This window comes from Netta rufina (assembly GCF_964035555.1).
Source record: "Netta rufina genome assembly, chromosome: 2".
Taxonomy (NCBI): domain Eukaryota; kingdom Metazoa; phylum Chordata; class Aves; order Anseriformes; family Anatidae; genus Netta; species Netta rufina.
The window spans coordinates 96264399-96291841 of NC_140124.1; the positions used below are offsets into that span (position 1 = coordinate 96264399).

Genomic DNA, 27443 nt, shown 5'->3' on the forward strand with positions numbered 1-27443 from the left:
TCTCTTCATTCCTAGGGTAAAGGTGGCTTCTATGTGTGCTTGAACATCTTGTTCTGTCCTTACATGACAGGAGATAACCTTTCTTTGCCACCTCCCAGTCACCACAGCTCTCTAAGATGTGGTGGAGAGTGGAGCTACACATCTTCACCTACATAGGGTCTTTCCATACAGATTGCTAGTAAATCAGGTTTCAGAGTACTTTTCTCCAAAATCCTATGGCTTTTGGATGAGCAACATAAGCAACATTACCTTTTTCTTTGCATTTGGATTCCTACCTATGCTGTGGCTTACTGAGCAGACAGTTCATTCACAGAAGGCATCAACATTTTAAACTGGCTTCACAAAGAACTAAATTGACAGATCATTGTTGTTTTTTTTTTGTGGATGTTTCTGATTCTATTTATTTATTTATTTTTATTACTATACTCATGCTTACTTGCGTGAAAACTCTGTAGGGTGTATGAAGTGTGTATTGGGTCTATTTGAGTGGCTTGTGTTCCTTACATGTCAGATTATCACTGACACCATGGTCTTTCTAAAAAGCTCTGAAAGCACACTTGCTGCTGTCATTCTAAATATAGATAATGACTAAGTTGGTTTTGTTTTGTTCTCTCTTTACCCACATTACCAGTTCTGACATTAAAAATCTACTGTGTAGCAGCAGAGAAAAAAGCTGACCTGATTCACTGAACTAGATACATACATCAACTATTCAAGTAATTATAAAGTCAATAGCAGCAATGTTATTACAAAAAATAGGGCACTTTTATACCATTAATTTATTTAACATTTCTCAAGTGAAGGTTGAAGATGGGGAGGGCCCAAGACCACATTTACTTAAATGGACACTTGTGTATGGAAGCAAAGTGAATGTTCTTTACTGAGAACATGGCAAATGAGAGAGGGAGTGGCAGAAACTGAACAAAATACAAAGTGGGATTTCAACAGAGAAAGATGTATGACTCTTCACCTTTGGATTCAAGTCAGTGCAAAATTTCTATAAAGAGGTGATAGTCATTTTTGATCTGCTTTATGATTTATCATTTCTTAGAAGGTCTCTCTTCTTTCTTTCCTGCACTAGACTACTTGCTGGTTTATTTGCATATCCTTACATAACTAAATAAACTATATGTTAATGTCCTGGAAATAAAATCCAAAGATCATCCAACAAAGATTCAGGTAACTGCAAAGACTTTAGTAATTCATATTCAAAAATATTTAATTTTCAGATGTTCATTGTATGTGTTAAATTCTTGGTTACAGCAAAAAGTTTATAATATACAGCATCACAGTGACATATAATCAAGCCGTAACAGTGCAGTTTATTACAACTGTGTAAACAAAAAGTATTTCTGCAATGGCACTCTTCATGAACCAAATTCTGGCATACAGAATCTCAGCAGAAGTCAGAAAGAAACATTTACATAAAAAATAAAACCCCAAATTAGAGTATATGAATCTGGCCAAAGTGTCCAGTCCACATTTTTTAAGGAGAAAAAAAAAAAGAAGAAAAGAAAAAAGCGTCCATAGAATTTTTGTTTGTTTTCTTTTAAAGAAATTATTATTTTTTTTTTTTCCCAAGACATCTATCCAGCCTGTGACACATTTCTGCTGTTATTGAATGATAACAACTAAGAGCAAATGTTTCTTAATTATGATCTGGGAATGTTATTATCTGCATTGTATGATACCTGCAGAAGGTATTCCCTAGGAAATAAAAATAAGTTACTGAGAAATAAAATCCAAGATGCTCTCCAAAAGAAACTTATTTTATACATTTAAGAAAAAAGGCACTACCTTGCTTTTCTGTAAGGGAAGTAAACAATTTGATTATAAGATAATGTACATACTGTAAACTGTAGGATGGGGTTAAACTTGAAATACACTTCATCTGAAATAAATTTTAAGTATTAGCACCTAAAAACATAAAGCTAGGATTTAAACATTTCTAGTAGCTTTCTGGTCAAGCATTAGTTATAGCTTGCTTGATGGATACAATTTTGCCAGCAATATGTTAGTGTTCTCTGAGATCCTTTTAATGAAAACATACAGGTCTGAATTGCCCTACATTTTATACAAGTACTTTTCATATGGGAGGCTTTGCACATGTTCTATCTCATCTGTAGAGAGCCGACCCCACAGTTGCAGGAGGTACAGAGAGAAAGCAAAGAATTTAGTTATTAACGAATACTGGAAAACTTGAAATACATGATATAATTACAAGCTGGTATCTTCAGTTTACACAAAGCTACAAACTTGCTTGTTAAGAAAAAGACATCCAACATGTGCTTACTCACATGCTGACACAGAGTTCATGCAAAAAATTTAAAAAAAGAAAAAAGAAAAAAGAAAAACAAAAACTTATAAACTGTTACCCTTCAGAAATACTGCATACACTTCATCCTCAGATAAACTGCAGCCCCCTCAGAAACAACAGGGACCTAATGTGTAGATTGACTCAAGCAACATGTAATTGCTTCCTCTGTAACGAGAAGCGAACAGCAGTATCCAACAGGAAATGTCATTGAATTGTACTTCATTTCAAACACTGTCAAGTCCAAACTTAGGTTCATTTGTCGCTAAACAATAACACTACCTTTTTTTTTTTTTAAAAAAAAGTTATTTTCTTGGAGGAAGGACATTTTCTTCATAGTAGCCTGGATTTACCACATTTCCAGCTGGATCGTACCTAGCTACCACAAATGTAGAACCATCACTAGCAGATGCTTTTCCGACTCCCATCTTTTTTGTGTTCTTCCAAACCATTGCTGTGAAGTGGCCTGAAGAAAGAGAGAAATATATGCAGACATTTTAGGTGCTAAATTTAAACTAGTCCTTTAAACATGTGGAGGGGTTGTTGGTTGGGAGAAAGAGACAAACCTGTTTTTTTCTCTAACAGGAAAGAAAAATGAAGGTGTGAAAAAACAAAAAACCTCTACATCTAGCATTTTGTCTTGAAAAAGCCTACTTTCATCTGGTTCGTTCTACTATTCCAGTTCCATATCCTATTCCCAACTAGTAAGAGAATCATGAAAGACGTAGTTTGATGAGTATCTGACATAAAACTCCACCAAGACATCATGGTCTCTACTTCCTGCAGTATGAACAGCAGTTCTACCACCTCATCTTCCCTCATCCTGCCTGCATGTGCAACTGTTGAAATTAGTACTGGTTTTTTGTGGCTTCTTGTGCCTAGGTCTAATAGCCACCCCCAAGTTGTGTTATCAGTCATTCCCCCTATGCACGGATGAGTACCATTGGAGAAAACACAGATTTTTCTTAATCTCAGATGAGCTTGGGCATATCTCTTGCTTAATTCAAGGAATGATGTTCCTATGTTCATGCCACACTGTATTGTCAATATGCAGTCAGTGACCTGTGGCTGATCTCCAAATTATAGCTGAAGTAATCTCTGTGATTGCAGTGATGCCGCTCAGTAGAAGACACGTGTCAATGTAAACAACAGCACAGTACATTTAATAAGACATCTACATGATTCCAATTCAGTGGCATTTACAAATTAATTTACCTTAAATATAAGTTGCTTTTTAAGAACTTTGAAGTTGGAAGAAAAATATAATATGTAAAAAAAAAAAAAAAAAAAAAAAGATTTTGCTTACTTCCTTATTTCTCACAAGTTTTTGTTTACCCTTCTGTCAGCTTCTAACATAAAAATTTGGAGAAATTCTAATATTATTTTCTCTCTTTTTTTTTTCTCCTAAGAATAAGGTAGATTTTTGAAAAATATCAAGAGAAGCAGAGCAGTCAATTTCTTAAAATAAAAGTTTTGCTTTTGAAGAGAAAGAGCTCAATCTGAACTTACCTGTCCCCGAAGAAAAACCTGGGTTTTGAAAGCTGTAATTTTTTATTTCACTGTACCATCTGTCAGCCACATCCTTCCCTGAAACACAAAAGAAACATGGAATCATGACAGGTCACATAAACACAAGAAAGTAGCTCACTTACAGCATGACCAGAAAGATCTTCTGTTAATAGCTGATGAGAACTGTGCAACTGAAGGCACAACTTCTGGAAACATGATGAAACAGTCTTTTACTGAAGAAAAGTTTCTGAGAAGTAGGTAACATGGTGGCACATGTTACTTACCAAGTATTTATTGTTTTGCACCAGCTGTTGCTATACGGTTACTAATTAGTCCAAAGTTTTTGTGAACTATCTCCTGCCACCAGTTACTTGAGTTTTTCTCAGCTTCTTGATACAAACACAGTCCAGCAGTTTCTTCACTGAAGTGCTAGGAAATATGTGGCCAGCACAGTCTGGCTCAAAGCTCAAGCAAGCTGCAGGAAGAGCTCATCCCACTCCAGGGAGATCTCTGTAGTGCGTTCTCCTCAGGTAGGATGGAGCTGATGAATCACAGAATGGTTTGGGCTGGAAGGGACCCTAAAGCCCACCCAGTTCCAACCCCCTGTCATGGGCAGGGACACCTTTCACCAGACCAGGTTGCTCAAAGCCCCATCCAGCCTGGCCTTGAGCACCTCCAGGGATGGGGCATCTACAGCTGCCCTGGGCAACGTGTTCCACAGCCTCAGCATCCTCATATTAAAGAATTTCTTCCTTGTAGATGATATAAATCTGCACTTTTTTTACTTTAAAGCCATAACTCCTTGTCCTATCCCTACACTCTGTGATAAAGAGTCCATCCCCAGTTTTCCTGTAGAACCCCTTTAGGTACTGGCAGGCGCTGTAAGGTCTTCCTGAAGCCTTCTCTTCTCCAGGCTGAACAACCCCAACTCCCTCAGCCTGTCTTCACAGGAGAGGTGCTCCAGCCCTCTGATCATCCTCATGGAAGGAAGAAGGAAGTGAAAAGAATGAAGAGCGCTTTACTACCTCCAGCAGCTCAGTCAACAGGGCCACATGCCCGTTGTTGCCTGCAGTTAAAACTTTGCAGGGTTGAAGTTAGAAAAACCTACGGACAACAGAGACCAGCGTGGTGTAGCATTTGGATCAGGAGGGTTAAGAAATCCATTTAGCCCTTAACAAAGCTGTCTAGCAGTTTAACACATTGAGTGTTTTTTTGTTTTGTTTTGTTTTCCTGCCCATGACTGTCTGTAACTTTAAGCCTGGAAGGTAGTGAAAGAGCACTCATCTCCCCCATCTTGGATGGGCACTCCTATCACTAGGTTTCTGCATACCTGTTCAGCAGATACTCCCTCTTGGGACACATTTGAAAAGAATTCAGTGAGCCTTGCCAGGTTTTCTGAGCAAAAGAGGGAAGCCTCTGACCTGTGGAGCCAGGTGTTTGAAGAGCTCCAAGCAAACCAAAGAAAAATGACCCTCCTGACATCCCTTAGTTTTGTGCTTTCATCAGCATTTAACACCTCAAATTTCTAAACGCATTTATTCTTAATGGGGTTTACTCAGCACTTGAGCCATGGGGGATTTCTACTTTGAGGTGCTCTAACCCAGGGTCCTACAGTCAGGCACATTAAATATACATGTCTAGGAGCTGGCACTGCATGGAAATCCTTACATGCAGCACTGGCACATCTCCTCAGAGGCATTCACTGACCACAGTTATTTAGGGATCACAACTATGGTTAGTGGCATAGCACTAAATGCCTATAGGTCTCTAACTGTGACGTTTGCTGAAGAAACAATCCTCCCTTGTTTTGTGCTGAAACATTATGGAATCCCATAGACAAGAGCAGATTCTGATAATCCACAATGAATCTCGTCAAACTGACAGCACAGAGGGCAGAAGCTCAGAGCAGAGTTGCAGATGCTGTGCACTCAAAGGTCAGACATGACTTCTTTTCCATTACTGCTTCTTAGGAAATTCTTGTGTCAAACATGGAGGGGGTAAGAAGGGACAGGTTTTTCCTTGAGCTACATCAATAATGAAATTTCTGCTTAGCATTCCAGGAAGTATGACATAAAGCCAGTCCATCTCATAACTGCCAAAGATGTTAAGACTACTGCCATGAAAAATGCTGGTCCCTGGTGGACTCCTGGCTGCAGAACCACAATGACTCATGTTCTGCTATTTTGCAGCGAAAAGTCTTATGTTTGCACTGTTCTAGGAGTCAGGCATTGAGATGTTAACCTCTTTGCACTCATAAGCATCTGAAGTCTAATCTGCTAAACTGATGGCATCGTTAACCTGGCAATCTGGCTGTCAGGGCTGTCACAGAAAAGAAAATATTGAATGAACTGCCATCTCTGAAAGGTTTGTGGAAATACTAAGAACTTACCCATACACCACGCAGCTCATTAGGAATGGTGCTCTCTTACTAAGTCTATTTACATTTTCTGCATAAAAATTTAGCAAAACCTCTCTTGATTCCCAAAGGAAATATTTTGGAAATAATAACAGGTTCCTACTTTCCCTGTTCTCCTTGCAACAAACAACAAATCCTGTAGACCTGTTTTATGGCTGAAGTCTCTAATGCAAATAAAATACCTGTTCATCTGTTACTCACACTAAAGCTAAAATGAAGGCTTAAAAACTTGCAAAGACCAATTAATGTGCAATTCAAGGGAAAAATAAAAAACACACAGGGTAAAAAACAATCATCCTGTCTCACACCAGACCTCGCACCTATGAAGAATTCAGATGTGTTTGTGGCAAGCTGGGTGAAGCAGATGCACAGAGTGTGACAGCAGGCATATCAGCCTATAAAGCATATGTACTTTGTATGTACAAGTGCTTAAATAACTACACTATATAAATGAATTTTTACAGATGTAGTACTGCATTTCCACTGCTATCAACACTTCACTCCATCCATTAGTACACAGCAGAAATAGGAGATCACGAGAAAGTCAACCTCACTCTCTCTACTGCAGCTCTAAGAAGCTTATCTAGGCTCTATGCAACAAGAACTAATAGTCAGCATAATGGAAAGGTTGCAAGACACATGGAAGTTCTGATGTAGTACCTCTTCATTTATTTTATTTTTTGTCTGTTTGCTTGTTTGTTTTAATGTAAAGAATATCATAATGTGAAAATCTGGTAATGCCTTAATTCAAGTAAGATGGCAGTGACATCAGGCAAGAATGCCCCAGTCCTGCACATGCAAGACAACGAGCACAGTTATGCAAGATAAGTTATGATGTGTTAAGTCCCAGCCTTAGTAGTTAAGTTAACTTATTGCAGGCAGACAGTGAAAGTCTAGAAGCTAATAGCTATGCTCTGCTTAAATGTGAAGGATCGGGTTATCATTGCACAGTATTGCTGTCATCCTTGAATTGAAGAGTCATTGCATCAGCGGCTGTGAGAAATTAAAGACTGACTTGTTCCCAGCAAGAGGGAGGGTCACCAAAGGACCAGGAAATGTGTGAAAGACTCTGCCCTGAAATCAAGTTGAAGACGTGCCTCAGAAGTGAAGGGGATGAACTGTATCTGTCAGATGTTGCAGGAGATGGGGGGTTCCTATGTGAAAGTTCCTACCATATGAGAAGACAGGCAGGTACCTAGTGATTAAATGTACTTTTATTCTGACTTTCTGTTCTCCGGGAAGCAGTAAGCAATAAACCACCATTGAAAATAACAGCTGATACACAGGTCACTATGGGAAAACTGTCATGAGCCCAGTGGGGAAAATGAACAGAAAGAGAACACAGGGGAGCAGAGCGCTCAGCCTAGCCCCTTGGATAACAACTTGCATCCTCAGACATGCTGTTTTGGGAGATTTGACCCCAGTATTTCCATTTCCATCACAAGATACATGATGCAGTTATATTCAGTGCCCATTGATTGACCTTGCATTTGAATGTTTCACTGAAAACAACTCCCTCTCCCTCACCCCCCAAAACATGGGCTGATGAGTGTTTGAAATGTATTTCAAGAAGGAAAAAAAACACAGAAAAGAAATCATACTCCCACCCATCATTGCAGATTATAGCAGAAGTGACAGAAGTTTAATTCTATCAAAATCATCCAGATCTGTCCTACAGTCAGTGCTGCAGCTTCTCTTCCGTAGCTCCACTTGCAGAACCAGTGAGTGTATCGCTCTTTCTTTAAATACCCTTCCTGTTTGCATCGCTGTTAACCACATTTACAGTTTCAACACTTTTTCAATGGAAACGTGCTTCAGCTCCACCCTTCTCCTAATGATAGCTGACTGATGACCTGCTCAGATAGACTTACCAGCTGCTCATTTCAGAACAGGCTGTCTTGCTGTGATGAGTTTTGTCGGTAGCACTACTCTCTGGGCACAGCTACATCATACAAACTTTGGTGCAAAGATCCTTAATAGCCAAGTATAGTTCTGATCAATACTAGGTACAGAATAAGCATAGCTGTGTGTATCTAGCATTTACTCAAGCTAAGGGCGAGCAGCATGGCCATTCTGTTTGCTCTCCAAGTGAATCTGACTGCACCTATCTGCGTGGGTCTGTGTGGCCACCTGCACACATATGTGCAAGCTGTGTATGTGTCTGTGTGCACACCTGGGAACACACTCATCTTTGCTGCTGGTTGGACTCAGGGCACAAGGCTGTGGCAGTCCAGCAACTGTATTCAGCTTCATTAATATTTAATTGCTCTGAGGCCAGTCTTACTGTCTCTTGTTATACCAAATAAACCTTAAATCTCCAAGACAACTCACAGAGTAAATTGTTAAAAACATCCTAATAAAATTACAGAATATAGGCCATATTCAAGATCTCTTTAAAAACCAGGTACCCCAAACCTCATATCTTTCTTTTATCATTTTTCTAGGTTTTGTTACCACAATCTCCCTTCCACCAGTCTGAGTGGAAAGCAGGAGAGGCGGGTTTAAGTTTCTCTCAGAAATAAAATATATATCTAGATGGGAATCTAGATACTAGATAAACAGTTTTAGGGAGTAATTCTCTACTCCCAGCATTCCTTGTGAAGGTCTGTATTAGCAGTACTGCATAAGCATGGTGTTGGAGAGTAATAGAGAGCCACAGATGCCTCAAGGTGTGCTCAGAAACATTTCTGACTCAAAGCATGTGCCTTCAGGGCTGGTGCAGAAGGTACCTGCACACTAGACCAGATCTGTCCCCAAACCTGGGTTCCTCCCATCACTGCATGATATCACCCAAACCTGTTCATTTGTCTCACGAACTCCCCCATCAGCCGTAGTGTTTTCAGGGGCAGCACACCACACTCTTCACGACACCGTTCATCCCAGCCAGGATTTAATCATTCAGCGCCTGCCTTCAGCCTGCCGGTACGTGAGCAATGGCGCGAGGCATCCTAAGAAGCCTGACACACCACAGCTGCCAAGGCAGGCCGTGGTCTCCCACATCAGTGGCAGATGACAGCTCACTTACTCGAACGCAGACAAAGAGAAGCCTGCCACGGAGCAGTTCCTGCAGGACTTGGAGGGAGGAAACAGCTGTCAACTATTTCTTGGATTACAGGGATAAACATATTTCCAGCTACAGCTTTAGGCTATGTAACTCCAAAATCCTGAATGCAATGTCAGAGATTCTTGTGCCAGGAGAGGGTCAGGCTAGAGTGCCCTTATAATGTAAAGCTTAAATCTTCTCCAAAACAGGATATACATCTCCTGGCATTATTACGGAACTCCTTAAGAGTCAAAATAAACAATAAGATCACTTTCTTACAGACAATACACAGTATGCTGGAGGTTTATTGAGTTTTGCTTTATCTGGGAAGGAAACTGGAAGACACAGACTCCCTTTGTTAAGCCCTTGAATAGATGCCTAATACAAATTTCAGCCTCATTGAGCAGGCTACAAATTAACTATCCAAAGGGAACTATATGAGAAAAAGAGGAAGAATGAACCAGCTCCACAGAGATGAAGACTAAGCCCAGCTAGGGGAACAACTTTCTTTGAAGAACTAGTTTTCTCATTCTGACACTCTGAATGATCCTGCTACATAGGAAATGTAGAACAGAACAAAAGAGGATGTAGCTTCATTTTCTTAGCAAGGCACTCAACCCCATGGATAACAAATAGCACTAAAATTGCTCAAAATTGGCAAGTTATGCATGGAAACAGCGCATAGAAGAAAACAAATGTGATCCAGAAAAGGACTGGCATTATAAATTTGTGGAAGGATTCGTGTGTTTTGTTTCCAGCTCTCTGAAAGAGAATCCTGTTTCTTTAACCTTGGGGGAAGGAGCACAGGCCATTAACGCAAACAAGAAGGAAGAAGTAAGCTCAGCCAGTGAGTCATCGGCACTGCAAATTTTGCCATACATCTGTGTTTTCCCATGCTATTCTGAAGTCTTGCCTCAGACTCTTGCAATGGACAGAATGCCAAATGTTAGTAGGTCCAATTGTATTTTTCCACCCTGCTTTTCTTTTTTAATATAAAAACGTATACACCAGGGACTAGAGCTGGCACTTGAAAAGGAACCTAGCAGTTCCTTTTTTTGGAACTTTTAGGCCCAGGGACCTGGGTCTGAAACTCAGTTCCTAAAATTGCCAGGCCCTTAAAACGGGACCTACAGTCTGCAGAAATGAGCTTCAATCTCCTCTAGACTGTGCTGGGAATTCCAGGGGCGGATGGGAATAAAGAAGGCAAGTGGTGACTTTTAATACACACCACCTGCTGCCTCAGCAGGCAGAGGTGTTAACCCTGAACACTGGAGGAGGAAAGAGGGAAGAGCCTGCTGAACGTAGCTCTAAGGGTTCACCACGGGCTGCCAGCAAGGCCAAAACTCAGCTCCTAGGGCACCCAAACTGAAAGCTGTCAATTGTGGGTTATGTTTATGAGAAAATGCATGCAGTGCTTTGTCTTCAGAAACAAAGGCAGGGAAAAAGGTTTAGAGCCTGTTTACTGACAGAGCAGAAGAGACCAGATGCTGCTGCCTCTCCCTCTTTGGCTTCCCCTCGCCTTTTTGCCCCCACGAACAGGAACTGATGTGCCGTACGCAACTGCCACATTTCCATCTTCCTCACCACAGCTGGCTTGTGGTCAGCCCTTCCTTAAGTGAGGGCAAACTAAGGATAAAGGTGAAGAACAGGGCACTGGCAGCTTCCCTCCCTTCCTGTCAGGGACAGAGAAATAGCACGCCAAGTAACATCATGTCAAGGACAAACAGAGCAGCCTAGCCACCAAGCCCTACCTCTGAAGGGACATATGGCACTACCAGAGTTCATTACCCCTTCAGAGCCAGTGTGTGTTTCTTGCTCTCAGCACACACAGGTGACTGCACACCAGCATCCTGTCCCTGTACAGCATGGGCTGGGCTGTGGTGGCTGCTTTTTCAGAGCAGAGGAAGTGGGGGTGCCCTTGCAACCAGCCAAGGCATCCACCTCGTTCATACCCTGAGCACAAAGTACAGGAAACAGGCCATTTATCTAGTGTCTGTGAGACAGACAGAGAAGAAACTTTACCTGGTTGATCATAGGATGCCCATGCCAGGTTTTCTCCGCATTTTCCATTAGCAGACTCGGAGCTGTGTTTGAGGACCCTCGTGGTGGCCAGCTCTTCCGCATACCTAGCAAAGGAATCCACACATCATGTCACAGACTGCAGCCAAGTTGTTTCGAGAGAAAGGCTGATTAATTCACTCTAGATCAGGCAGTTGGAAGCACGAGATCTGTGTCTGAAATCATCACCCTATGCTTCATTACAGTCAGAGATAAACAGGCACCTGCTGAGGGTGACTCAGTCATCCTAAAACGGGGATCCAATAGTCAATTTATTTAGCCTGCCTCAATTCTTGGGACTCAAAATAGTAGAAAATAGGCCATTTTCAACACAAGCAGAGAAACAGAGCAAATTAACCAGAGATAGACCAGATACTTACCAACAAAGATACAAGATATATCCAAAAGAAAAAGGTGAGGCTCCTCCTTGTATTTAAGATTATGCACAATCTGTCCTGACAAATATGAGATTTGATATTTCATGTCTGCTATTCAGAACAAAACATTTCTGGTTCTTACCACCAACCAGTTACACCGGTTTCTGAACATGCTTTTGATACTTATAAGTAAGTTACAGGCAGCCAACAAACAAAGGTTTCCCACTGCTGCTCGCCACAGTGAGGAAAGTCAGCTGAGACTGGAGAGGATTGTGAGGAATTCCAGAAGGACCTAAAAATACCCAGGAAGGGCAACAGCACACTTAGAGATAAATGCGGAGCAATGCCTGTTTGGCAGAAATAATCTGAACTATTCATACAAATTGATTCGTTCAAACCATCGGTAAAAGTTTGAGGAGACAAGACGTGTGGCTGACAAGTCAGTGAAACCTCTTCCTCATTGGGAGGCACCACATAAAACAGGAACAAAACAAACCTCTGAAGAACAGGAAGAAAAACTCAGATTACATAGGTATGGAGATGCATCACTGGCATTCCAGAAATACTGCATCTGGTTATCGTGGTGCCTCAAAAACTGGAAAAAAAAAAAGGACCGAATTAGATTTTGATTGCTGCCAGAGGGCACATCAACAAGCCATGTACATGGTGTGCCGTACGGCACATCACCTGGTAGGGATTTCTGGTCTGGGCATGAGGGGACTGTAGCATCTGCACAACAGAGTGTGGCACCATGCTGAGACAATAAATTGGGTTCTGGAAACACTACAGCTTCTCTGGTTCCTGGCCAGACAGCATGGAGAACTCTGCAGAGTTAGGGTAGAAAGCCTAATGGGAGATGAGAGATGATAATGGGAGATGACATTTGCAGGGATCAAGCTGACCAGTCTTTAGCTATTATGTGAAGACATTTATATTCTGAATAGTTTAGTCATCATTTCACCCTTCAACTATTTCTCCTTTGTACTGTGAAGATCTATTCCTCAGCCTGAAAAATAAATTGAAGATGATCAGGTGACCTCCAGGTCCCTTCCAACCTCAGCCATTCTGTGATCCCATGAAAATTGCTTTGAAAATTGTTGCTGTAAGGGGAAATGAAATAATCTGGTTTTCACATCTACAGCAAAGAGCAAAAGCAGTAGTGGACTAGAATTTCTGCAAGGAAGGCTTAAATCAGGCACTAGGAAGTTGGATCCACTGTATGTTAACTGTACATTAGGGAGTTTGCACAGTCTTCAGCACTGGAGAAGAGGTAAGGTGTGTCCCTCCTGAGAGACTAGGGAACAATGTTACACTGACTTTGCTTTCGTGGAAGGAAGACAGACAATTTGATCTGAAATTACTTCCCTTTGATTTCATTGATCTTGGGCCAGTCATCACGTCTTACCATGAAAGACTTTTCTCCACTATTTCAGCAGCAGCTGAGGTTCTGTAGCAGATGACAGTTCATCATCTGACAGAGACAGTGGTGATGAAGCATGTTTTAGGCAACTAGCAAAGGAGACACACGAGTGTAGACAGATGCAGCCCATGTCTCGAAGAGGGTGCAAGGAAGATTCACACACTTGTGGCCAAAGAAGTGCCTGTGTGACTAGCCGGTGTTATGTGATAGAGAAAGAAAGGAAGAAAAGATTTGGGTAGGTAGACAAAAAGAGTAGGGTCCTTCACTTCCCACCCAGTAAGCTTACGTTGAATATCAGCATATCAAAAGGCAAGTATTTTTGCAGTACGCATAGGCAAGCCTAACCAATAAAAGTGACAGAAATCTCATTAAAGAAAATAAAGGACTGAACTCACTGTTGGGCTCCTCTGTTTAACTTCTTGCAGAGTTTTAATGGGGGGACTCCGTGTTTCTTCCTGTAGTCATTGTGTGCTTTCAAGACCTCTTCAGCAAATTGTTTGGAAGCTGAAATCATATCAAAAAATTGGAAAGGTCTGTCAAATACAGACATCAGTGAAGACAGAAAAACATACCCTGTAGACTAAGATGCTGGAGAAGGCTGGACAGAAAGACAGGAGCATACCACCCTCATTACCTCTGAGTTGGATGAAATGAAACATTAATGCCTTCTGTCCAGGAACTCTAAGAGACACTCCCAGTGGGATGGTACAGATGCACTACAGGTTGAAAAACAAACAAACAAACAAAAAAAAACACCCTAATCCTTATTCCCTTCCTCAACAGCAATGTGATTTAAAGTTAGTTTGACTGACTCTCATTTCAAGCTCTCTATGCACCGCATAGCCACTGCAAAGAAATCAGAGTAAGCAAGGATTAGGTCCTCTGAGGAGATACACTAAATATGTGAATTGTTATCTGTGTATGCAAGAATTTGTATCAGTCAAGACACTCCCAAAAGAAAATGGAGATATTAAAATGTGTAGAAGTATGCAAAAGCTTTGAAACACACAGCATTCTTTGTAGGCACTACATAGCACAAATTCACAGAACACTCCAGGTGCACCTGTGTTTGGCTCAAGACGAATAATAGTCACAAACAGCAGGTGGTAACGAAGGAAATGACTGCTGGGGAGGATTTTTCTTTTTTAATCCCCTGTGCTAGAGTGTATTTGGTAAATATCTGAATTTATTACAAAGCTTTTTTTTTTAAACAAAAAAAAAAAACAAAAAAAAAAAAACAAAACAAACAAACAAACAAACAAAAAAACTCATTTTCATACTGTTGGTAAACCTGGGAATTTCAGCAGCAGTAGACAGAGGACAAAGTGCTAACTCACAGTGGCAAACCAGATGCGATTCACTTTGATGGCAATGTTCTCTTTTTTTTTTTTTTTTTGCCTTCCTGATTTTTTCTCAAGTTTCAGGAAAAAAAAAATATCTAATAATCTTCCCTGGAATTGGTCACCTGGTGGAATTTCCTGCATCAAGAGGAATTTGGAACCTCTGAAGTAAGGTATTAGGATAGTTAGAGAAGAATTTTTTTCACTTTCTCTGTACTGCTGTAGCTTCTGAACAGGCTGAGACATATTTTAGTATTTACTCCAGTTTTACTGTAAGGCAGGTTTCTACATGTATTAATGCAATTTGTGACCTAATTTCTGACATATTAGGTATCAGCTTTAAAATTCTATATTCTATGTATCTGAATAATCATAAGTCCTAATTAGGACTCCCATCACTTTCCTTGTAAGATGTTTTCAAAGCCCATATAAATCTCATGACTAGAAAGCTGTTCCTGTTATTAACCTTAGATTTCTCAAGTTTCCCTCATTGCTCAATTTTAACAGCTACAATCACTCATCCCCTCCTTTATTAGCATGTACACTATTCTCCTGTTTGTAGTGATGCATTCTCCCACAGTGTAGCTGTCAGTGTGCATATACTGCTCTTGCAATGCTTTTCTAAGGTAATTACCCAACCCACACTCACGCTTTTAGCTGTTGCCAGAGTTTTCACTAGTTTTAAAAACAGCTTTAAGATAATATTGTGACCTAAAGTAATCTCAACGTCCAAATGCACATAGAAAGCCATCACTGTTTCACTCAGGACCTTTTAACTTTTGAACAGAATATGGAGTTGAGTTTGCTCATTTCTCTGGACCAAAGTTGTGCTGTGGGCATACTCTTAATATATTCTCCATCAAGATGTTTTCAGGCTAGATTTTTTTTTGGTAAAACCTGTTGGCATAAGACAGCTGAGACTTCAGCAATAGGAATCTTATTGAGGGAGATGAGGTCTGCCCACCACATTCCTCCTCCTAGGTCTGCCTTCACTCTTGTGTCACAAATTGCATACCCTCAAATAAAACCGGCGCCCCCACTTCAGCGTGTAAGCACCCACACACCCTTTGCTAACAAAACTCTTCCATCATCCTTACTGGCACTGCTCACAGCTCACTGATGCTATGGAGCCAGGATCATAAACCTCTCATCTGCTGCATCACGGCCTTTTCCTAATGCATCTACCACAAGTTACTGAGGAAAGCAGGCCTACAGGTGATTTCACTGATGCAGGGGTCCATGCTTCCAGCAGGGACATTTTAGGGTAGCCCACAAATCAAAGAATTTGAAATGCACAGCATTAGAATTTGTATTGCATACTCCAGGCTGCCTATTTTCTGCACAAAACAATCTTAGAGTTAGTGGCTGTTATCACCTAGACTTAATTTCTCATCTGCTCAGCATTAAACAGCAGATAAACACTCTGACCTGCAAGTATGAATTTTGGATTCAAGTGATTTGTTTTTGACTACAATAAAAGATTTAAACTCCAGGAAAAAAAAAAAAAAAAAAAAAAAAAAAGAAAAGAAAAAGCTTGAAATCAATTGAAATGCAGTCTTTTTCAATTGTCAGTCCATCCACTAACAGACATTGCACAGTCCAGTTCTGTGCTAATATTTTGATCTACAAAGAGCAACAAAACATGGAAAAAACAGTTTCTTCCAGCCATGGCAGACACCACTCTGCAGTGCTTAGGGGTCTTTCCCTTCCCTTTCCTTTCTTTTCTTTCCCTTCCCTAAAGGTGGCTGCTATATAAACACTTATCTCCAGTGACTCAAGCTCATGTGCTAACCACCTCCCTCTCCTCTGCTCTCTGAAGCGTGGAGAGGGACGCCCAACTGCCAAATACATTTCAGATTTGTTCTGGGAGACATGCTAAGTTTTTCCATTTTAATCAATGCTCCATACACTGAGAAGCCAGATATTAAAAGTGAGAGTTAACGGGAGTTTTCAGGCTCCCACCCAAATGTGAATAGCTTCCCAAGCAGCTCTGGAGATGTATTTTTTTTTCCCTTCACATAGGCTGCTTAAGCTGCTAGAAAAAAAAAAAAAATTTCCTACTGCCAGGAAGTGGGTTTTGGACATGAATCATTACAGGGCTTAACAGATAAAACAATTAAAACTATTAGCTACAGTTGTTTGTTTCTCATTATTCAAACATTTACTGCTGTTTTAGATTCTGCTTGAGCATTGCCTAAGATACGACAGCACATGACAACGAATTTACAGGCTAAGATGTAGTATAGACCACCTTGTAGTATAGTCCAAGAAGGCTGCAAGGTGTGCTTTCAGGTTCATTGATGAACTTTGTTTGAAAAAGTATGCAGAGTCATCTGGGTTGACTTTTCCCATCAGATTTATTTCCCCGAGTATTATATTTCACCATTCTTTTCCTTCCTCCAAGCAGTGCCAACCTCCTCAACCTCTCTCAGGTGAAGTGCTCTTCATGCCTGAATCCTTCCTGCCTCTTCTCTTAACCTTGTCTTCTCCTGCTCTGCTCTCCCCGTCATTTGGCCACCAAAACAGAAGTGAGTCATCTGAACACGTCCTCCATGGTCCTGGCTGCTCTATATCACCTCTGCAGCCATCAACTGCACCTACTCCACTGGGCTTGCAAGATGAGGTGGGGAAAAGTTAACAGTAAAATACTTCACAAAATACAAACACAAAACTGCTCCACCCAATACCTACAACAGATATGCTGCAGGTAGCTCTTATGTCACAACTCAGGGCCCACAGCATTATGCCAAGCATACACTTGAGTAGTAAAAAAAGACACAGGTTTTTAATGGCTATGTATCCATTGCAGTGATTCAAGAAAGAGCACGGTTTTCACTTCTAGGAGTATCATTGTCTTCTCAATGCTCTCTGCCCTATTGTTTATGGGTTAATCTTCACTGGCAATTTTGTACTTTGTGTAAATACTAAGTTTTTCTTTTTGCCTTCAGATAATTAACACATAACAGAGTAGACAAGAAATAGACCTCCTGTAGAATCCTCCCCAGAAGCGTACCAAAATGTGTGTCTCAATTCATCTTTGAGCCATGAGACAGACCTCAACTTTTCACTCTGTGTGTGCACTGCAGGTAAACGAAGATAGTGACCTCACCTTTCAGTTTTGCCCCGAAATAACTAAACAGAAGGGCAGTCATGTAACAGCTGGAACCACATTTCCGAAGGCAGATGCAAAATACGTTTCAAAGAATCCACTCTTTTAGGAGGAGGTAAATGCAAAGAAACTGATCCCAACAACTTTGGTGATATGACTCATATTACCCAGGATACTGCACATTATTTCGACACTCCTTCCTGCCCAGAGCACAAGGAGGAACATTAACAGGGAGAAACTGCTCTGTTCCAACAGAAGAAATGGAGTGTGTAAAGATGGTACAGCAAATACAGTTTTTAATATGCCCAACAGCTTTGTGAGAAAATTGCTTTGAAGTTTTAGGAACTACAAAGTATTTATATGAAGAATTCCTTTTTTACCCACCCAGATAACTAAGGATAACTCTATTTTGACAGACTTCTCAAAGTATATTAACAGATTGGAAACAAACAAAATTCTTCAGTAAAAGCCAACTAAGCCAATGACCACCTCCTCACCTAGACCTAAGAGACCTGGTATATTTCTTATCAGCCATCTTCGTCCTCACATGAAATGATTCTCTAGAAACTAGCCACAGCTGAGTCTTTCGCACAACAAGCATACTGCTTCTCAGTGGAGAAATGATGGCTATGTAATTAACATGAGAAAGGTTAAATGAAGACAGTTGCACCTCTGTCACCATTTTGACTCTGTGCTTTGATTTGAGGACACAAATGCTCTGTGGTGGTTTTATGCTGGTTCACCTCTGCAAAGCCACAAAGACCAAATGTTTCATATTTTTTACTCCATGTATTTGACTGCACCTTCTTGCTCCCTGTCTGGGATAAAAGTGTTTTCACAGACTGGTATCCCTAAATACATCACCTGGGAGCATGGATCTGACACACTAATTCATGCATCACTTCCAGTCACAAAAACTGACCTCCTTCTGCGAGAAACTCCCCCGTACTGTAACAAAACTGGCTGATTGCTTGGAAACACATAGAGGAAATGAAATCATATATACATTTTGAAGGGAAGGAAAGATAAAATGATACCATATTCAAAAAAACATTACATCCTGGGTGGTGTTTCTTTGTCTTTTTTTACACCTTTGAACCAAGAATAGAATAGAGGCAACACCTCCATCCTATACAGTGGGCCTTCATGGGGAATACCATAGTTGTTTGTAGCCAATTTCCCTTCCAACCTGAATTACCCTATTTCAAGTTAGCAGAGAAAATATTGCTTAAGGGCTTGCAAGGAATTGGGGTTTATAATTAGACACAAGTTTGAATGAGAGTAGTTTCCTGGAACTTTCTTGTGTTTAATCAGTCTGCTCAAAATAGCTTTCCCCTCAGTTCAGGGGATCCCACTTCAGGGAGAAGATTCTCCGGACACACTCCCCACTCATTTCATTATCCAGGTTTCCTCTACAGCAAACTGGCAGCTTAATAACCTTGCATTACCTGTGCCATGTGATGTAACACATTGTTCCCCCTCTCCCCCATTCCCAATTTGAGGCATATTGCCTGAGAATATGAAACCACCGGTGTAATAATGTTTCAATGGCATTAGTCATGTCACTCTTTGATTGCAAATCCTATTCTTGCCATAATAGACAGTGTTGATTACTTCCTCACTTAAAGGCCTTTTATAAACTGTTAGGCAATTGACTCCGCTGATTAAAAAGGAACACCTGGTAAATGGGAAACTGCACAGCACAGAGAAGCAGTGGAGCCTTCTGAAATAAAAAAAAAAAAAAAAAAGAAAAGAAAAGAAAAACTAATCAGTCTTGAACACCGACAAAACAAAGCTCTCTTCCATTTTTTTTTGTGGGGGAGAGTGGCATGGGAGAAGAAATGCTTTGCTTGGGGTCCCTCTCCTCTCCAAATAACGAGACCAGCAAACCTTTCAACAACCAAGTAGTTGCTGTCATGGAGTGGTCATCATGCCTAAGGCTGGAAGTGACTGCTCATCAAATCTAGAGAAGCCAGAGTTGGATTTGCACGAGAGATAATCAGAAAACATTATTTTTACCACTACTCTGCTATGGAGGACCACTAATGTTGTAATCATGACACACATGCACAACCCTGGATAGACAGTTAGTGAGTAAACTGCTAACCCTTTAAAAAGGCTGCGAACTTCTCATTAATAAGGCCTTATATTCTTAAATCTAATTGGACATAACTCTGATGGCCTTAACTAGGCCCATGTTGTCTTCCTCCAAAACACCCACGCCCATTGCCATCTCTTACAGGCTCATAGCTGCTTGCACAGGGGCCGGTTCTGAGTGAGAATTGTTAGCCACAGGCTTGGCCTTGCCTCCTCCTCCTCACAGGGCCACGCAGCCTGACTCAGACACAGTTTCTATCTAGACCTTCAAAGACTGGCCAGAACTTGCTTATATCTGCCTGTAAAAACACAACATTGATATGCTTCAGCTAATCTTTTGGAGAACAGAATGGCCTTTACCAAAACAGCTATCTGAAATACTCTGCTGGCCTGTGGAGATAGGCAACGAACGACTCAGCAGTTACCATCAAGAGATTCATTTTCTCTTACTTTTGGTTCCTGTACAGGGCAGCAACCGAGGCAAATTCACATTCAAACAAGATAGATATTAACTGTTGTACTGTTAAAAAAAAAAAAAAAAAAAAAAAAAAAAAAAAAAAAAAGGTCTTTGTTGAATGTTTTCAATGATTTTGAGCAGTAAAAGTTTTCTTCATGCTTAATTATTTTTTAGAATGATTTCTTGAGGGATGCAGAAAGGAGGGTTGATGCTTTTTGATGTGTAACAGCATGGCATGGGAAACCTCAGTAGGCGTCTTTGTTAATACAGACCATCCCATTCTGTCTCATTCCTTGTGAGCCACTTCATGCTTGTTTTGGTGCTTATCTGCCTTGAACACCAGGAGCAAAGGCGACTAATCTAGCAGCAAACAGGAGTAACTACTCTTACAAGAGATGGCTGCTGCTCCTCTGGCCAGTTGTTGGCCTTCTCCTCTGCCTAAACTATGATTATAAAAATTAAGCCCTGAATATTATTTGCTGAAGCCTGATGCCTTCCTGGAAGATCTTCCTCCGCTTCCCATTCACCAAACTTGAACTGAGTAATTAGCATCATCTACACACAAAAACTGGAGAAGCGTGGCTTTTTAAATTGAACCAGCTTGATTTTTGAAGGGCCCTTTTCCTGCTACTCCTCCAATTCAGCTCTGATGTAAAAAGAAACCGCCAGTAACTTGCATTAATCACAAGTTCTGCAGATGCCCCAGCATTACCCAACATGCAGGGCTGGTTACTTGCAGTTTAGGCATTCGTTTCCTGTATCACCACAGGTCCTCCAAAGCCAGCCAACACAAAATGCATTGTCATTTTGTCAGTCTGTGAGTATCACATTTCTCAGAAAGCAAACAGGTCATTTCTCTAGGATACTTGAGCTTGGTTAAGAGCTGCCGCAGCTGTCTCCTCTCGAGACGCTGAGTGCAAGATCAACTGAACATCCTTTTTTTTCCCCCCTGCTCCAAAGATGCATCTTCAAAGCTAAAAACCAGCACATGCTTCTCGGGAAGCCTAAAGGCAAGGAGGAAAAACTGCACTGGGTTTGATTCATATCTCTCTTCTTGTTATTGGAACCCTTTTGTGGCCCTTGCTTATTTTTTCACTGACTCAACGCGCAGCACAGTGGGTAACTCCCAGCCACCTCTCTGGAGACCCACCCACATTTGCAGTGGCAGGAGGGGGGGAAGGAAAGAAAATAAGGAAACCAAACACTGTAAAAAAGATACCCAATATTTACTGAGCCCATTCTTCTCTTTGTCTGCGTGCCCTGCACCCTGCAGCCAGGAGTCAAAGAGCACTTGATTCCCTCCCCATCATCTCTGCTTGGCGTTTAGAGGGCAAAGGGGGGCGAGATCCCTTTCCCGGAGGGGAAATGGAAGAAATGAGACTTTCCACAGCCTCTCTGCCACCTCCCCAGCCATCCCAGTGCGGAGGAGTGGCTCTGGCCGCCAGCTGCCTTCCTGAAGAGGGCTGGCAGCTGCTGCTGTGGATAACCCCTCTGGGGCGATGGCTGCTCTGGGACCCCGGCCTCCACGCACAGCTGCAGGGGGGTCAGAGCTGTGCCGTGACGAGGCTCATAGCAGCATGCCAACAAAAAAAGAGCAGCCAGCTCACTATCGGCTCATTTCCTGCTGAAAACACTCGCCAATATAATTTGGGAGGGGGCTGAGATCTCACGGGAGGGGAGCCTGAGCCACCTGCTAGCCCAGATGCTGCGTAAAAGAGAGAAGACCAGTGGGAGGACAGAGGGGGATCCCCGTGTTTTGCCTCAGTGTTTGCAAAAGTTGTCTCCATGGGAGGCATTTTTCTGAGTCTGATGGGGGAGTTCCAGCGTGCACTTGGTTTTAGCAGCCTGCAGCTTCCAAGGAAGCTGAGTCAGAGATACTGATGTCTTCCAGGGCTCAGTCATAATAAGCGAAGCAAAAACACTGCTGCATCTGCGAGCTGGCTGTAATACTTACAAAGAGCACCCCTTCAAGAGTAACCTAATAGTTAGTAACAAACACATTACTGGGGAGCTTTTATCAAAGTTCCTGCAAGGAACTGAGGTTATAAGCAGCGGGATTTATCTGCTCAGGGACACTTAGACCTCAGGATAAATTCACCAGAGATACAGAGGTAAAGAAACTGCTCTGAAGACATTTATTCTAAAATAGAGAGCCCCCAGTTTATGTGAATTAGGGGTGCTCTAATTCATGAATTATTCACTAAATTTATGCCTGCAGGTAATCTCTGCTGTAGTCTTTCTGATCCAGGAGAGGAGCGTGCACTCTTTGGGTGTCACCAAGAGGTCAGACCAGTCCCAACCTGTTATGTTTCCACACATCCCGGTACAGAGAAACCTGCCCACATCTCCTAAGCCTGCTGTGTGCCCTCAGTAGTACCACGGCTGGACCATGCGATGTTTTACCCAAAACACAGAGGAAGCTGTACTCTTCCAAATAGCTGCTCTCACCCGTTCAATGGCAAACAACACTGAACAGTCTCAGACAGGAATTTAGAGACTTCAGGGCAGTGAAAAGGGCAGATTTAGTCAATGAACCAATTGTCAGGACAGGAGCTCTGATTGTGGTCCATCCAAAAAATACCTCACACACTTCAAAGGCAGCTACCCGGACCCAGCTTGCCATTAATTTGAAAAGCATGACACGAGTGAGAAAAAAAAAAGTTTAAGATGTGCTTAGATCTCAAGCTCTATTTGTGTAACTTCTTGGAGAAGGAAACAAAAGCCTCCATGAAAGGAATTGCTGGTGTGCCTTTGCTCCTAATTTTGAAACAAAGAGCTGGTGTGCAGGGCTAATAGCTAAAGATAGCAATTGCCTTACAACTGTATTAGCAATTTGCAGAAGCTAGGCATTAAAATTAAGAGATTTTAAACCGTTTGGGATTGCGAGGGGCACATCAAGTCTCTACTGCCTTTGCCCAACCAACTTTGCTAACATAGCACGGGGATGCTAGGCTTATATGGCACTTGTGCCTTTCACGCCACTAGCAAGGAACTTTTGAACGTGACACTTTCGAGCGACTACAGTTATTTTAACAGCTTTAAGGTAATTTTACTAATCCTAACCCACTTGAAAACACACAGACTGCAGGCCATGGTGCTAAGCCTGGGCTGGCTGTCGGACTGCCGCCGCATGCCGGGCAGTAAGAGCAAGCCCTGCAACAGCCACGCTTTCAGATGGCTCGGACTTCATATGGCTGCTGACCTTTAAAAAGGAAAAAGAAAGAAACCTCAACACACTTATGCTGGGGCCCATCAGAGTGTTACCCACACACGGATTTTCCTCAAGTTTCCCTGTGATTTTAAGTGAATTTATTGAGATTTTTTTAAACTGGATTTTACCCAGCATGTCCCACATGCGCTCTTTTATGGAAAAGACAGGTAGATAACATGCCACCGGGCTCTGATTAGTTGCAGAAATAACATCCTGACCACAAGAACAAGACTAAACTATCCATTTTTGTAGCGGTTTAAAAATTAAGCACAGATTTCCAGGCTCTAGGCACGTCTCTGTTCAAGGGGAACTGCTTGCAGCTCTAACGGGACGAGGGCGGACCAAGCCCTGGGGCGCGAGCTCTCTCTTTTTAAGGTCTCCAGCTTGTAAGGCAGCTTCAGGGGGATTTTCTCCAACACAGAACGTAGGACCCAGGCCCACAGACAGAGATGAGCGGGCAATAATGCAACCAACAGCTGGCAGAAACAAGAGGCTTCACAAAAATCCGCACAGCTGGGGAAGAACTTTTGAGCCCAGCCAGCCTGTACTTGGTTAAAGCGTAACCAGAGCTTAAATCTAAACCCTCCTGAAAGAAAGGGCAATAAAAAAGCTTCTCTCTCCAAGCCAGCAAGTCTGCAGACTGTCTGCAGCACAGGAAGTGTTGTCAGGCAGCTATACACAAAGCAGTATTAATGCTATCAGGCTTACAATACAACCTCTACATTTTGCAGGTTTTGGGGGGTGCTTTTTCTTTTTTTTTTTTCCCCTTGCTTCTCTAATGTAACGGTCCCGTTTCACTGTGTCATAGAGAATGCTCCTCCCAGCCTGCAAGATGCACAAATGAAAGCAGCCTGCTGAGAGAAAAGCCACTAACGTTTCGGGAAGGCTTTCGGAGCACAAACCCGAGCCATGCTATCGTAAGAACATGCAGCCAACTGCGCGGAAGCATTTGCTCACCTGATTTTCCCATGATCAAGTTGTGCTTTTTTTGTTTGCTTGTTTCACCTGATGTCTCCTCTCTTGATGGAGTTTCTCAGCTTGGCGCTGGCGATGAAGGGCTTGTAATTTCAATGCAACTTCTCCACTCCGCTGCGACTTCTGCTGGAGGAGCTCCGCTGAAATAACCCGTTACCGCCCCTCTCACAGTGCTGGGGAAGCCTGCCCCTGCCTTATAAGGAACAGGGACACTGCTTCTTTTTTTTTTTTTCTTAAAAAGATTCTGTTTAGGGTCAGGAGCTGCGTAGCCTCCACAGTAACCATGCAGCTCAAAAACACCATATGGTTTCACATACCGATTTAGTTTAGTAATCGGGGCTATTTCCTGATAAGAGTATGCTGTGGAAAAAAAAAAAATAATCTGCTGACAAATAGTTATGCTGGCACAACAGGCATCACCCACGGGGTTAATTCATACAGCTGATTACTCGTTAAAGTTTTACTAAGTTATTGCATGTAAAGTTAAAATAGGCAAGTGACACACGAGTTTAACTATATTTTATGACTATGAAAAGTTTCTCTGCACTGCTAAAACAATCTGTACAAGATCTGGGTAAGATGCAGCATAGGATTCTTCAGGGTAAGCAGGAATCATGATGATGGTTTATTTATTTATGTGAAAAGAGTTTGATGTTCATACGCCTTATTTCATCTGTGCAAGCACGCTACAGACTGTATCACTGATACCTTCATAGTACATCTAAACACCTCACGCTAATCTGACAAATATTAACTATCATTTCAACTGCTGGGTGTGGAGATGTTACTCTGATTATTTTTTATTTATTTTTTTAATTCAGAAGTGCTGCATCTCTCCAAGTAATAAGTCAGTTATGTGCTTCCTACTTCCTTCTTTTCTTCATCACAGAAAAACATCTGAGGTCAATACTTCCTTTTTTTTTTTTTTTTTTTTTTTTCTTTACAATACATTTCAAAAATTTGAGGTTTTACTTAAAAAAAAAAAAAAAGGAATAAAATGATTGTTTTTATTTTATTTTCAAATAAAAAAAAATAGCAGGAGCAGATTAGGAAGACAACATCCCTTCACCAACACAACCCTCTTGCGATTGCTTCACCGGTGATGCTGCAGCACATGCTGAGCCTGTGTCATTATCTACGAGCTGCCCTGATTGCTAGGAACAGATATGGGGGTGAGATATGGGGGTGAATGATCACCAGCTGGAGGAGGAAACTGCAGGCTGCAAGGTCAAAGCCGTCTTCACAACTGCCTGACACCTCCCTCAGCTGGTGGCAAGCTTGAGCAGGGTGGAGACAGCAGAGAAGGCGAGCAAGGAAATCTCTTCTGCTCCCCCTGCCTTGAGAGTGGCAGTCACTGGCCCAGGCAGGAGGCACTGCAGAGCCCTCTACACAGAGATGTAAGGGATTTGTTGGATTTGTTTGCAGAAGTCAGCAAACCGTGGGCCAGTCTGTGAACCCTAGCCTCTAAAAATGCTCTGCTAAACCTGAAACGCTGCGTTGTTCTACCCCTAGGATGAACATCAACACTCGGTAATATTCTGTGCCATCCCACAGCCTTGACAAATAGTAGAAGGGAACTCAAATTTGCATAGTTAAGAGGCTCTGGTATTTAAAATTTTAATTTATATCCTCATAATTGGCAGTTATATTTTATGCTGTCCATGTTTTAAGTCTTCATAATATTCAGCTGCATTATAAAGCGACGTGCACTCATGACCCAGATGTCATAAAAATCTCCAAAAGTTAGCACAGTCACCTGCATGTGGTTTTCAGCATATGCTGTGCAATCATTGCTTGGGAAAGAGGGTTCCTCCAATCTGGCAAGATCCAGTGTTACCTGCAGGCAAAACCAGTGCTTTTTCTGTCCAGGAAACATAGAAATCAAAATCACTGCTCGGACGTGAAATGTTTAAAGAATCAGTACAAAATATGTGCGGTGACTCATCAGAGGCTGGAAAGCAATGTAAGCTGAGATACAAACAACAAAGAGGAAGTGGGGAGCAGGGCTTTTTAGCATTTTAACATGACCCGTTGAAATTTCCAGACTAAAAATTATTGCTGACCTTATCAGATGGCAATTTGGAGGAAGTATGTACACTAATAACTAAGAACGTAATCAAATCTTTGAAAATAATGGCAGCGATTAAATAAAAGCCACTGCTAGGGAGAATTGCCAGCTGTAAATCATTAATATGCCTGTACCAGTTTCAGGTAGTATCAAACACACTGAAATCTGAGTGGAAATAAATGGGATTTCCCATTTGCTTGATGATATATCAGAACAACCCCAACTGTGTTCTTGTTTAATTACTGAATGATTCCTTTATACAAAGAAAATAGTACGATGGCACTGGCGTTATCCACTAGTGGGCACTAGGAACTGTTTTCCAGAACCAGAAATGCCCTGACACAATCAGACATGGTCCAGCACCCTGGCTCCTATAGCAACATCTCCTAGATGTTTCTGGAAAAGATGCGGAAAAAAAAAAAAAAAAAAAAAGTATAGTGTGGATTGAGTTATTTTTAATTGTTCCCTCTTTTTGCTAGAAGGAAAAAGTATGGGGACACACTTCCCAGGGGAGTGCACACACATCTGAGGAGCACAGCTGAGGACTCATCTCCATTGTGGATTTCAGCCTGAGGATTTTGGGGTACAAATGATGAAACAGCCAGCCAGGCTGTGCAGGTCCCCAGCTGCTTGTAGGCACGTTCAGACACAGCAAGGGAGGCCTGAGATGAACCTTTTTACCTGTTCATGCTCTGATGGGCCCGGCTGATGCAAATGCCAGTCATCGTTAATGCTGTGAATCACTAATTCAGTGCATGAATTGGTACGAGTTAGGTACAATTAGGTGTTTGCACAGATGGGGACAGACATATGATGATGTTGTCATGTGTAAGCCCTGCCAAGCTGTGTGTGCCTCTCAGCTTTCTATTAACACAACACCCAGCAGTTAGTTTCTCAGCAAGTCAAGCCACGCATACAAAAAGCTCGTGAGCAGTACTAAATATAACAAATCTGTTCTCCCCAGAGACTCTTAACAAGGGATCCTAGGGCCAGCAGTATTCGTATCAATATGAAGACATCATCTGTGAATAACATCATACTTGGTGACA

At 41.8% G+C, this 27443-nt stretch overlaps 1 protein-coding gene across 1 annotated transcript; it reads right to left on the minus strand.

Annotated features, from left to right (window-relative positions):
* Window positions 1-1251: 1251 nt before the first annotated feature.
* Window positions 1252-24434, minus strand: GLIPR2 (GLI pathogenesis related 2). Its single transcript, XM_084281794.1, has 5 exons — window positions 24309-24434; window positions 13533-13641; window positions 11305-11408; window positions 3824-3901; window positions 1252-2780 (listed from the first exon to the last, which is right to left on the minus strand). Exons 1-5 carry the CDS (start codon window positions 24319-24321, stop codon window positions 2620-2622), a joined length of 465 nt encoding a protein of 154 aa, XP_084137920.1. The 5' UTR covers window positions 24322-24434; the 3' UTR covers window positions 1252-2619.
* Window positions 24435-27443: the final 3009 nt, after the last annotated feature.

Bases quoted from the DNA above. Each gene is read 5' to 3' on its own strand.
- GLIPR2 (XM_084281794.1), bottom strand. The intron at 11,409-13,532 runs GTGAGTTCAGTC...TTCCTTTGCTAG, and splicing joins TTAAACAGAGGAGCCCAACA to GTATGCGGAAGAGCTGGCCA. The intron at 3,902-11,304 runs GTAAAGTTTCTT...TTTGTGTTTCAG, and splicing joins GGCATCCTATGATCAACCAG to GGAAGGATGTGGCTGACAGA.